Here is a 12,150-nt window from a genome sequence, read left to right as displayed (position 1 = left end):
TCGTCCCAAAAACCATCAACCATTCCCCCAAACCAAACTCCCCGATGTCACCGCCCACCCACCTTCCAACCCTCATAACTCACCCGACCGTGTCCCACAGCGTGTCCGCCGTGAAACTTACTCCAAGAGGCAGAACCAAGCCAAGACTCAACTTCATGACATTTCATACCATCAGCCACCCACTCACACTGCTCCCACTCCCACCCACTAAACCTCCCAAATCCACACGCATTTATCCACTCTCATTTATTCGGTTGTCCAAATTTATTATCATTTCATTTGAACCGATTCTCCGTGTTAACGTGCCAACTCTTGGGGCTCCTGTGTGCAACAGAGGGAGCCACTCGCCGAAAATACCCCTGAAAGTATGCCCTCGCGCGCGCTCTCGCTCGTGAGTGAGTGGGTAACGGGCTTGCGCAGTAGGCGCCGGAACCCATCGCTCACTATGGGTGGGGGGAGAAATCTCAGACACGAAAAAAGGATGATAACTGGGGAGAAACACACCAGAGGATGCCATCAGCAGTTGTGGTATTAGTAGTAATGGTGTTGTGTTGTAGAATTTTCACTGATGGAAATGGTAGGATGCGAAGAGGAGTGGAAATTGGGGAGAACTTGAAAAAGTGGCACATCGTCATTACGTGCATAATTGTAGGGGTTGGTGGTGAAGAGTTGGCAAAAATGGGTTAGTTTAAAAGAAAATTAATGTGCTATTTGCTTTACAATAGCTTGATCATCACATAACTATAATTTATTCATCACGTATATATGACGAAATCCAGTCTGCAACCCGCTAAGATCACCATCTCCATGCGAATGCGAATGCGAATTGTGAAAAACCAAAACCAAAACACACAAGAAACACTTAAAAACACTCAAAAATCACTCAAAAAACACTCAAAAACACCAAAAAAAACACTCAAAAGACACTAAAAACCAACAAAAAACTCTCCGAAAAAAAACACTCAAAAAACATTTAAAAAACACTCAAAAACAATCAACAAAAACAGTCAGAAAACACTCAAAAAATACTCAAAAACTCTAAAAAAAACACCAAAAAAACACAAAAAAAAACACTCAAAAAATACTTAAAAAAAACACTCAAAAAGACATAAAAAAACATTAAAGAACACTCAGAAGAAAAAGTACTCAAAAAGACACTAAAAACCTGGGTGATGAATAGAGAGAATGCGTAACGTTATTTTCGAATGATCCCATATTGTTTACATCTACAAAGTAGGAGGCTGTTCAAGAGCAAGCATGACTTTTTTCTAACTGGTAAATGAGCTGTTTTGTGTTACTTGTTTTATTTTGTCACATTTGACATTTTTTGCTGGAAAATTGTGTGTTTTCAAGTTTCGATCGGTCAAAAGAAATTTATCTTTTTTTACGGGTGCCAAAGAACTGCGACGAGAGTGTCATTTTGCGATGTCGCAGATAAATTACCTGACAGATTTTGGAATCCTGCAGCTCTTCCTGATCCAGCGAAAAACATCGATAATTATAGCGAAGCTGATCCAACAAACAGCGAACATTTCCACTAAACCAGTAGGTTTCAAACGGAATCAAACATTTAAGACAGCTTCTTGACAACTGCAACGTCTTCATAAACAACTTCCATTTATAATTTAAAAAAATACGATCTCGCCTTACACTTTCGTAAGATTTCTTGACTTTAACTACAGGTCCTCAAAAGTAACATTTTTTCATTCATGCTAAAAAAAAAAATTGATCGATAAGAATACTCTCTACTTTTAGCGAACAGTAAATTGGTTCCACTTTGACACTTCAAAATTGAGGCCGTTTTGCGAACAACTATTCAGCACCCAGCTAAAAACCATCAAAAAACACTCAGAAAAAAAACACTTAAAAATTATTCAAAAAACACTCAAAAAGGCACTCAAAAAAACCATAAAAAACAATCAAAACATTCAAAATAACACTCAAAAAACTTTCAAAAAGACACTCAAAAAGAACTAAAAAAAAAACACTCAAAACACTCAAAAAATCACTCAAAAAAGCACTCAAATAACGCTCAAAAAAACACTCAAAGAATACTCCAAAAAACACTCAAAAAGACACTAAAAACCATCAAAAATCACTAAAAACACTCAAAAAACACTTAAAAACACAAAAAAAAAGACAATTTAGAAAAAAAATACTCAAAAAACACTCGAAAAGACAATAAAAGAACATAAAAACACTCAATCAACACTTAAAAAACACTCAAAAACACAAAAAAAAAACATTTGAAAAAACTCGAAATGACACCCAAAAATACCGTTAAAAACACAAAAAACACTCGAAAAAACTCTCAAAGAAGCACTCAAAAAACGCTCAAAAAACTCAAAGAATATTCCAAAAAAACACTCAAAAAGACACTAAAAACCATCAAAAAACACTAAGAAAAAAAAAGACTTAAAAAATCATTTTAAAGAAAACACTCAAAAAGGCGCTAAAAAAACATACAAAACACTCAAAAAACATTCAAAATAACACTCAAAAAAACATTCAAAAAGACACTCAAAAAGACACTAAAAACCATCAAAAAACACTCAGAAAAAAAAACCCAAAAAAAAACACTCAAAAAACACTCCAAAACACACTAAAAAAAACATTAAAAAACACTCAAAAAGACACTTAAAAAACATTTAAAACACTCAAAAAACACTCAAAAAAACACTCAAAAAAAACATTAACAGTCAGAAAATACTGAAAAAATACTCAAAAACACTAAAAAAACACAAAAAACACTCAAAAAATACTTTAAAAAACATTCAAAAAGACATAAAAAAAACATTACAGAAAACACAGAAGAAAAAACACTCAAAAAGACACCAAAACCCATAAAAAAAACACTCAGAAAAAAACACTTAAAAAACATTCAAAAAACACTCAAAAAGGCACTCAAAAAAAACCACAAAAAACACCCAAAACATTCAAAATAACACTCAAAAAACATTCAAAAAGACACTCAAAAAGCACTCAAAAAAACACTCAAAAACACTCAAAAAAGCACTCAAATAACGCTAAAAAAACACTCAAAGAATACTCAAAAAACACTCAAAAGGACGCTAAAAACCATTAAAAAACACTAAAATTACTCAAAAAACACAAAAAAAAACATTTTAGAAAAAAAAAACTCAAAAATAAAAGAACATAAAAACACTCAAACAACACTTAAAAAACACTCAAAAACACAAAAAAAAACATTTCAAAAAACTCAAAATGACACCCAAAAATACCGTTAAAAAACACTAAAAAACACTCGAAAAAACTCTCAAAAAAGCACTCAAAAAACGCTCAAAAAAACTCAAAGAATATTCCAAAAAACACTCAAAAAGACACTAAAAACCATCAAAAACACTCAGAAACGCTTTAAAAAACACTCCAAAAAACACTCAAAAAGACATAAAAAACCATCAAAGAGCACACAAAAAATCACTCAAAAAGACACTAAAAACCATCAAAAAACACTAAGAAAAAAAACACTTAAAAAACATTCAAAAAAAAAAACACTCCAAAAGGCACTAAAAAAACCATACAAAACACTCAAAAAACATTCAAAATAACACTCAAAAAAACATTCAAAAAGACACTCAAAAAGACACTAAAAACCATCAAAAAACACTCAGAAAAAAACCCAAAAAACACTCAAAAAACATTTTGAAAAAACACTTCAAAAACACTAAAAAAAAACATTAAAAAACACTCAAAAAGACAATTAAAAAAGACGTTAAAACTCTCAAAAAACACTCAAAAAACAGTCAAAAAAAAAAACATTCAAAAACACTCAAAAAACACCCAAAAAACCATAAATAAACACTCAAAAACACTCGGAAAACACTCAAGAAACACTCAAAAAAATGCTCAAAAAACACTCAAAAACACTCAAAAAATACTCAAAAAATACTCAAAAAACACTAAAGACACAAAAAAAAAACACTCGGAAAAAACACTAAAAAACACTCAAAACGATCATTAAAAACACTCAAAGAACACTCAAAAAAACACACAGAAATAAACCTTACAAAAAAAAGTCCAAAAATGTACGATAAAAAATGCAAATAACAAAAATTTAAATAAATTCAATTATTCTTCCTCTTCCATTCCAGGTTCCTCGATGGAATCCCAGTACACCGTGTCCCAATCGCAGACGATCAACTTCACGCAGCAAGCGTTGCGTCAGCGACAACAGCAACAACAACAACAAACCGGTGCCGGTCCCGGCGGAGTCCCGTCCGGCCATCCAAACCAGGTTCCTCCCCAGGGAGGCGGTGGCGGCGGCCCCGGTCCTCAAAGTCAACCCTCGCAACAACAACCAACGGGACCAAACGGCCCCGGAGGTCCACAGCAGCAGGGTCCACCCCACGGTCCGATGGGCGGCGGTGGCGGTCCCAATCCGAACGCTCCGCTCGGCATGGGCGGCATGGGAATGGGTCCGAACGGCGGCTTGAGCGGTCTCAGCTCGATGGTTTCGAACACGATGGGTGGCGGCCCCGGTCCCGGAGGTCAAATGATGCACAACAGCATGGGACCGGTTGGACCGGGTCCGGGTGGCCCCATGAACATGCGGTACATGCAGCAACAGCAGATGATCCGAGCCCAGGCCATGCAGCAACAGATGGCCGTCGGAGGGCGACCTCCTCCACCGGATTACAAAGCGGCCCAGCAGCAGCAGCAGGCTCAACAGCAGGCCCAGCAACAACAGGGAGTCGGTCCAAATGGTGGACCAACGGCGGCCATGTTGGCCCAACAGCAGATGCTGCACGCGTCAGCCGGAGGTCGGTTTCCGGCGGCGATGCGGCGAATAACCCAGCAACCGATTCCTCCCTCCGGGCCGATGATGAGGGCGCAACACGCGGCCTACATGCAACAGCAGCAGCAACAGCACGGAGGACATCCGCGAGGGATGGGCGGTGGCTTTGGCGGGGGTCCGATGGGACCGGGACCGGTGCAGCGGCCACCGAACGTGCAGGTGGGACCGGAGGGAATGCCGATGGGTTCGCAGCAGCAGCAGCAAGAGTGGCGCCACATGATGATGAGCCAGCAGCAGAGTATGAACTTTGTGGCGGGAGGAGGCGGTGGAGGAAGCATGCGGCCGGGAGGTGGATTTGGTGCGGGTGAGTTCAATTTCTATTGAAAATGTATTTCTATTTGAGTTTAACTTGAGACTTATTCCATTTACCTTGAGTGGAATATTGTGCGAAAATGTTAAAAAATATATATTTCCAATTTTGAGAGTAGAAATATTTCTCTTATCTCTGTACTAGGGGAAATATACCCTTTCTAATCAAACACCTGTCTTCATCATATGAAGGGTTTGATGCTCGATTAAAGCTCCAAAAATATTATTTAGGCTATAAACCGCTCAAGTAAGCACGCAAATTTATGCCATTTACTGGCCAAAAAGATTAAATTAAATGCACTTTTGATCATAATTTCTATTTTGCGAGATCATTTCCCATCATTTTGGTGGCACACACATCCACACGCAAGATGAGAGGTTAACTGCCATCAATATCTTTTCATTTGCGCTAACGTTTCCACAACTACCGGCAATATGTTCTTTTGCACATTAGTTAGTCACTCACTTGAAAAATAATCCCGATACATGTAAATAATTAGCAAGCGCCATCAAAAAAACAAACGCGCTAAGTCTTTTGACGTTTCAATTTTGACCATCCATTCTAATCGAAGGCTGAGAAAACCCGAGCGAGAAGCGGAGGCAAATAAAGAACAAAGGGTGGCCACGAACACCACCAGCAGCGCCTGTTGTAGTGAGCCAGTCATGCCAGGAAACTTTCTCTATAAATGCTACTTTTCGTGAAAGTTCACTTAATATTTCATCAAAGAGCGCTGGAAGAATAAAGAACTAAGCTGAAAATAGGAAAATGGGCGTGGCGTAATGCAATGGACTGATTAGAATGCATGTGGGAAATAGTTTTTTTTAAATGCTTGTAAAAGGAATAGCATAACTTTTAATAAATGTGAAAATATACAGAAATGTTCACAAAAAGTTTCTCTACTCGTTGGTGTACTTGGTTTTTGGTAAATTTCAAAGAACACTCCAGATTATCCAGCATCATTCAAACATGACCGCTTATTAAGCTTAAAATGGGTATTTTTCCCCTATTAATTACAAAACTTTTCAAAATTTACAAAAATATTATTATTGTTGACTTGCACACTTGAGTTGAGAGTGTTCAACTCAGCATGATTCAGCAGTTTTGTATAAAATATTTCATTTAGTGTTGATTTCTGAAGTTTTTTTTGAAAAGGTCCAATAAACCAAATTTTCAGTTTTTGCTTTTTGGGTGTTTTTTAATACCCCTGACTCAAGGCGGTTTCAAAAACACCCAAAGAGCTAAAACAGTAAAATTTGGTTTATTGGACCTTTTCAAAAATAACTCCAGATTTAGAATGTTTGGTGACTGTTATATTCGTTAAGAGCGAGTCCACGAACAGGGCATACCCCTTTGTATGGGACGTCGTTTGGACCTCACCAATCTGCCTGAAATTTTCAGTGGTTGTTTGTACATATAAAACTAGCATCTGGCCAAAATATGAGCACTCTAGGTCAACGGGAAGTGGGGCAAATCGGGACACAACGTTTAAAGGTTCAAAAACGTCAAAAATCTATAAAAAGCTATAACTTTGGCAAAATTCAATTAAATTTCAAAATTCAAAAATGCATCTGAAAGGGCTTAAAAAATGCAACAAAATGCAGGGTAGAGCATCCCGATTGGTTAAATCTAAAGGGAGTTATTGGCATTTTAGTGAAAAAATAGCATTATTTTCAAACTCAAATAAAAAAGTGTTCCATCCAGATATCAACTCGGTTCGACCTGCAGCTTGTAGGGGACATCTGGGACTACCATCTGAGACTAAGAACGCTTTGGGTAAGGCAGTTTAACATATTAAATAGACACTTTTACTTTTAGTGAATTTTTTGATTGTCAATTTTTGCTCGGGAGACCCCTTAGATTCCATTTTCTGGTGATAATTTTATCATATTCGTGTTCCTGAGACAATTTCACAATAGATACATGCATAAAAACGTTTATTTTCATCCATTTTAACCTTTTAAAAAATGAAAGTTAAAAAAAATAAGAAGCTGCTTTTTTTCTGGTGTCATCTAGTATCCTTGGAAACGAACCTGATTTTCAATAAATGAGAATCAAAGATTTTTTTTAACTTTCATTTTTTAAAAGATTAAAATGGAAGGAAATAAACGTTTCTATGCATGTTTCTATTGTAAAATTGTCTCAGAAACACGAATGTGATAAAATTATTACCAGAAAATGGGATCTAAGGGGTCTCCCGAGCAAAAATTGACAACCAAAAAATTCACTAAAAGTAAAAGTGTCTATTAAATATGCTAAACTGCCTTACCCAAAGCGTTCTCAGTCTCAGATGGTAGTCCCAGATGTCCCCTACAAGCTGCAGGTTGAACTGAGTTGATATCTGGATGGAACACTTTTTTATTTGAGTTTGAAAATAATGCTATTTTTTCACTAAAATGCCAATAACTCCCTTTAGATTTAACCAATCGGGATGCTCTACCCTGCATTTTGTTGCATTTTTTAAGCCCTTTCAGATGCATTTTGAATTTTGAAATTTAATTGAATTTTGCCAAAGTTATAGCTTTTTATAGATTTTTGACGTTTTTTAACCTTTAAACGTTGTGTCCCGATTTGCCCCACTTCCCGTTGACCTAGAGTGCTCATATTTTGGCCAGATGCTAGTATTATATGTACAAACAACCCCTGAAAATTTCAGGCAGATTGGTGAGGTCGATGCGAGATGGGTATGCTTTGCTCGTGGACTCGCTCTTAAGTAGCAAAAAAAGTAGGTGATTAGGCTACAATGCATGTTTATGCAACAAGTTGCAAAAAGAAGATTTTTCAGCACCAGTCGTACATTAAATTAACGAGTGCTGAAAAAATCAAGTTTTGCAACGAGTTCCATACAACATTTTTTGGAATTCCGAAAAACCCCAGAGATATGGATACTTGAAAAAAAAAAAATGATTTTTGAAAAAAAGAAAATGTCGGTAAAAAATTTAAAAATATGTTTGAAAGCTACATCAAATTTACAATCGACTTTAAAGAATTTTTGATGAAGTGCACCGTTTTGGAGTTAAATTTACTTTTAAGTTATAATTTTCGAATACTTTGGCACCTATGTTTATAATATTCGGATGTTTAAATATTTTTTCTTTAAAAAAATACTTCATGAAGCCGTCTATTTAAAAAAAATATATATTGAATAACTGAGAAAATTTCAACATTATTCTCTCTGAGCATAAATTTGGAATATTATGGTTAAAAACGACCATTTGTTCGACCGCAAAGGCTGTAAAATGGATTTTCAAATGAATTTGAGAAAAAATCCTACTTGTCAGTTCTCTCCGAGTAGGCCATAGTTGATCTATCGTAAAATGTTATAAATAATGTATTTTTTTGCGTTAAAACCCGTTGTACATAAAAATTGACATAAGGCTTTCTAGTCAGAAATTTACCAACACATTCAAAGTATGTTTACATGACAGCTGGACGTTTGTTTGCATCAGGATTCCTATCTCTTTCTAGCAAAAAAAATTGTCAAGCGACTTCTAGCTGGTTTTTTTGACTGACTGCCCGATATGTCAACCAACATACTTCGCAGGGCTGTGACAGCTACAGCTCGATCATTGTTTGCATCAGGACACTGTGACGAGAAGTTCGTCATTTTTGGGTTAAATTTTATTTTTTTATTTTTTCACTGGGCCTAGAAAGCCTTATAATGCTTTAGGACTCTGTTAGTTTCTGAGATACAACCTCACAAATAAATGAAAATGATTTTTTCTATGTGTTATCTATTTCGTCTGATATTTTCAATGTGATTTTTTATGTTTAAAAAAATCAAACTTTTGTGAAAATTTTAAATTTGATCTGCATCATGAAATGTTTAAATAATCTATTTATAGACCTTTTCAAAGTAATACTTTTTCATAATTTCGCTGGCAGCCAACGGGATAGGGATTGTGGGAAATTCGTTGAATCTTCGCACACTCTTTTTTTCAAATAATTAAAAAGTTTCACAAAACAAAATCTTTAACAATGTCATTGTTCTACCCACAGGTCCCGGTGGCCCCGGCGGCGGCGGCATGGTGATGCCCAACGGCGGTCCCGGCCTCAACGCCGGCCCAATGCCCGGTGGCAGCGGCCTGACCCAGCTCCAGATGCAGCAGCAGGTCATGATGCGCCAACAGCAGCAGCAGCAGAACCAGATGGGCATGTACCAGGGCCAGGGCGGCCAAAATCCGATGCAGCAAATGTCCATGATGCAGCAGCAGCAGGCCATGATGGGACAGATGCAGATGCAGCAAAACCAGCAGCTTCACATGAGCCAAAGCCAGTCCATGTCGCTTCAGCAGCAGCAACAATCTGTGATGAACTCGTTCCAGAATCCGGGACTTGGTCCGGGCGGGGGAGGAGGAGGAGGAGGAGGACCCGGCAATCCGGGCAATAATAGCAGCAACAACAACAACAACAATAGCAGTAGTAGTGGTGGTGGTGGCAATCCGCAGGGTGGTCCTAACGGGCAGGGTGGTGCCGGAAGTGGTGGCCAGGGTGGAAGTAACAACAGCAACAACAACAATTCCGTCATGCCGAACGCGGACTTTAGTTTGGAGTTTTTGGAGAACCTGCCGGTGGGCGATCCGAGCCAGTTTAACGCGCAGGATCTGCTCAGCTCGCTGGACAATGAGAACTTTAACATTCAGGACATTTTGTAAAGAGATGCAAAGGCCAGAATTTGCATGCATTTAATTTGTACATTTTTTTCCCGGTAAGATGACAAAACGCACCTGAGAGGTTCGTTTCCAATGCAAGCAAACTTGCACGCAAGTTTGGTCTAGTGCAAGGCACACTGCGATCGAAGCGAGATTCATGAGAGAGAGCGAACGCGTTATTTATTAGAAGCAAATCAAAATACGAGGACACACAGACAAGAAGACGAATCAAAAATCGTGGAATCGTGGAAGGTTATTAGAAACCTTTTCTTTGTACATAAAACACAAACGGTAGTATTTCTTGCAAAGTAGATTGTAGTTGGTACTCGTTGAACAAGCCTAGCGGATAATTTTTACACAAAACTTAACCAACTTGAAAGAGAGGGGGGAAAACAACAACATTTTTTCGTTGTACGTTACTATTAATTTATTACATAAATAAAAGAAGAAAAAACACAAAGAAAAACGAAAGTGAACAAATAATTACGAAAATGAATATACAAATAATGCAACTTGCATCTATATTATATACAAAATTATAATTGAAGTAATCAGAAATAAGAAAAATAAAACAAAGCGAAGCGTTTGTCGAAAAACACACTTAAACTCTCTATCGTTTTAATTTGAACAAGTTAATTTTAGCATTTTTTGTTTGTAAGTAGCCGATTGAGCAAAACAGACACAATTTTTTGTTTACAAAGTAATAGCAGGAAAACGACATTCCTTTTACCGCCATTTTTAATTTATCAACTGAAAAAAAGCAAAATACAAAATGGAATCGCAAACATTTACTTTAGCAAACATTCTAAAAGTTGGCATTAAATAGTGAAACAAACTGTGTATACAAAACATATAAAACAAAAACTAAATACATGAATAAAAAAAAACACATGGACAAAAAATAAGAAACTCTAGCTGATAAGTAAGTAAAACAAAAAAAAACTGAATGAAGCAGTACTAAAATCAAATCGTTTAGCAAATCAGAAACCGTGAAGACGCACCGCGTAACAGCAGGATAGCATCAAATCAAACCATCAAAAGGTGAGAAAATCAACCTTGTAAAGTAAGCTCGGAACGCATATGAATAATATTCTAAAAGACGGGATGAACGACGTGCGAGCTGACCAACAAGTAAATTGGAGTAATGTTGGTGTGAGAACGGAACAATTGAAAAATGAGTTTGAAGTCTAAAAAATCACTGTTTGGCTGATTTACAACACAATATTTGTTTTATGTTTTCAAAAATACGCAATTTTCGATTATCCGAAGTGAAATTTTGCCAAGACCTTTGGATAATCGAGTATGGACTGTATTCAAGTGAGACTTTTGTTTCCAGCTTCATTTTGGAAGCCTTGTTTTGGTCTTCTAGTAAACCAAAACAGTGTCGAAAAGTGTTACTTTTCGATACAAAATAAACTTTTCCGCACTAAAATGAGTGACATAATAAACTATTCACAACTGTAGTCCATTTTGCGCTACGGGAAGATAAAAAAGTAAGAATTTTCAAAACGGATTCTAATTTTTTGCATTTTTTATGAAACAAAAAATTTAATTATTGAAACTTCAATTCAAATTCATATTCATCCAATAAAAAATGATTTCAAGATCATTTTTTCAAAATGTGTATGAAAAAAATATCACAAGATGCTTTATATATTATAATAGCTATGTTTCTACCGAAGATTTACAAAATATCAATAAATGTATTTTATTATTTATATCCCAGAGGTTCTCTTATCCCGATCCCAAAACTGTGGTCCCAAAATTCAACAGTTGTAAAATGTCCAAAAGTGCCCTGTTTTGATTAAAATTACAAAATAGTAGTTTTTGCAATTCCGTCGTGAAACTACTCACTTTTCCTGTCATTCTTGAACGACGAAATAGCCTACTTTTCTGTACCAAAAATAACAGAATCGAATAGCTACACTTTTCAAAATAAATGCTGAAAAGTTCTACTTTTCAGCACTCAAATGGGTGCTGAAAAGTTAAACTTTTCAGCACTTGTTTCGAAAAGTAACATTTTTTGATTTAAACGATTTATTGACAAAATACATGAACATTTGACATAAAATTTTACTCAGTGTGTGTTTTTTGGAATTGCAAAAAATGTTGTATGGAACTCGTTGCAAAACTTGATTTATTCAGCACTCGGTGAACCTCGTTGGATAAATGTACGACTCGTGCTGAAAAAAATCCTCTTTTTGCAACTTGTTGCATAAACTACTATTATGCAACAAGTTGCGAAAACAAGATTTTTTCAGCACGATTCGTACATTTATCCAACGAGGTTTGCCAAGATTTGCAACGAGTTGCTTACAAAATTTTTTGCAAATTCCTAAAAACCCTTTTTGACATAAAATTCCATTCAAAAAGCG

At 36.4% G+C, this 12,150-nt stretch overlaps 1 protein-coding gene across 8 annotated transcripts in view; it reads left to right on the top strand.

Moving 5' to 3' along the window:
- LOC6043836 (neurogenic protein mastermind) overlaps positions 1-10,717 on the top strand; it is a 253,670-nt gene extending 242,953 nt beyond the window's left edge. For all 8 annotated transcript variants that reach the window (XM_038253534.1, XM_038253533.1, XM_038253535.1 and 5 more), the window contains 2 exons: positions 4,113-5,120; positions 9,123-10,717. In XM_038253534.1, the coding sequence (XP_038109462.1) occupies positions 4,113-5,120; positions 9,123-9,778 (1,664 nt within the window). In that variant the 3' untranslated portion in view covers positions 9,779-10,717. The remainder of the gene's footprint in view (positions 1-4,112; positions 5,121-9,122) is intronic.
- The last annotated feature ends 1,433 nt before the right edge of the window (positions 10,718-12,150 follow it).

This window comes from Culex quinquefasciatus, chromosome 2, assembly GCF_015732765.1.
Source record: "Culex quinquefasciatus strain JHB chromosome 2, VPISU_Cqui_1.0_pri_paternal, whole genome shotgun sequence".
NCBI classification, from domain to species: domain Eukaryota; kingdom Metazoa; phylum Arthropoda; class Insecta; order Diptera; family Culicidae; genus Culex; species Culex quinquefasciatus.
Note: the sequence above shows the minus strand (reverse complement) of the source record. Positions and strands in the feature narration are given on the sequence as shown.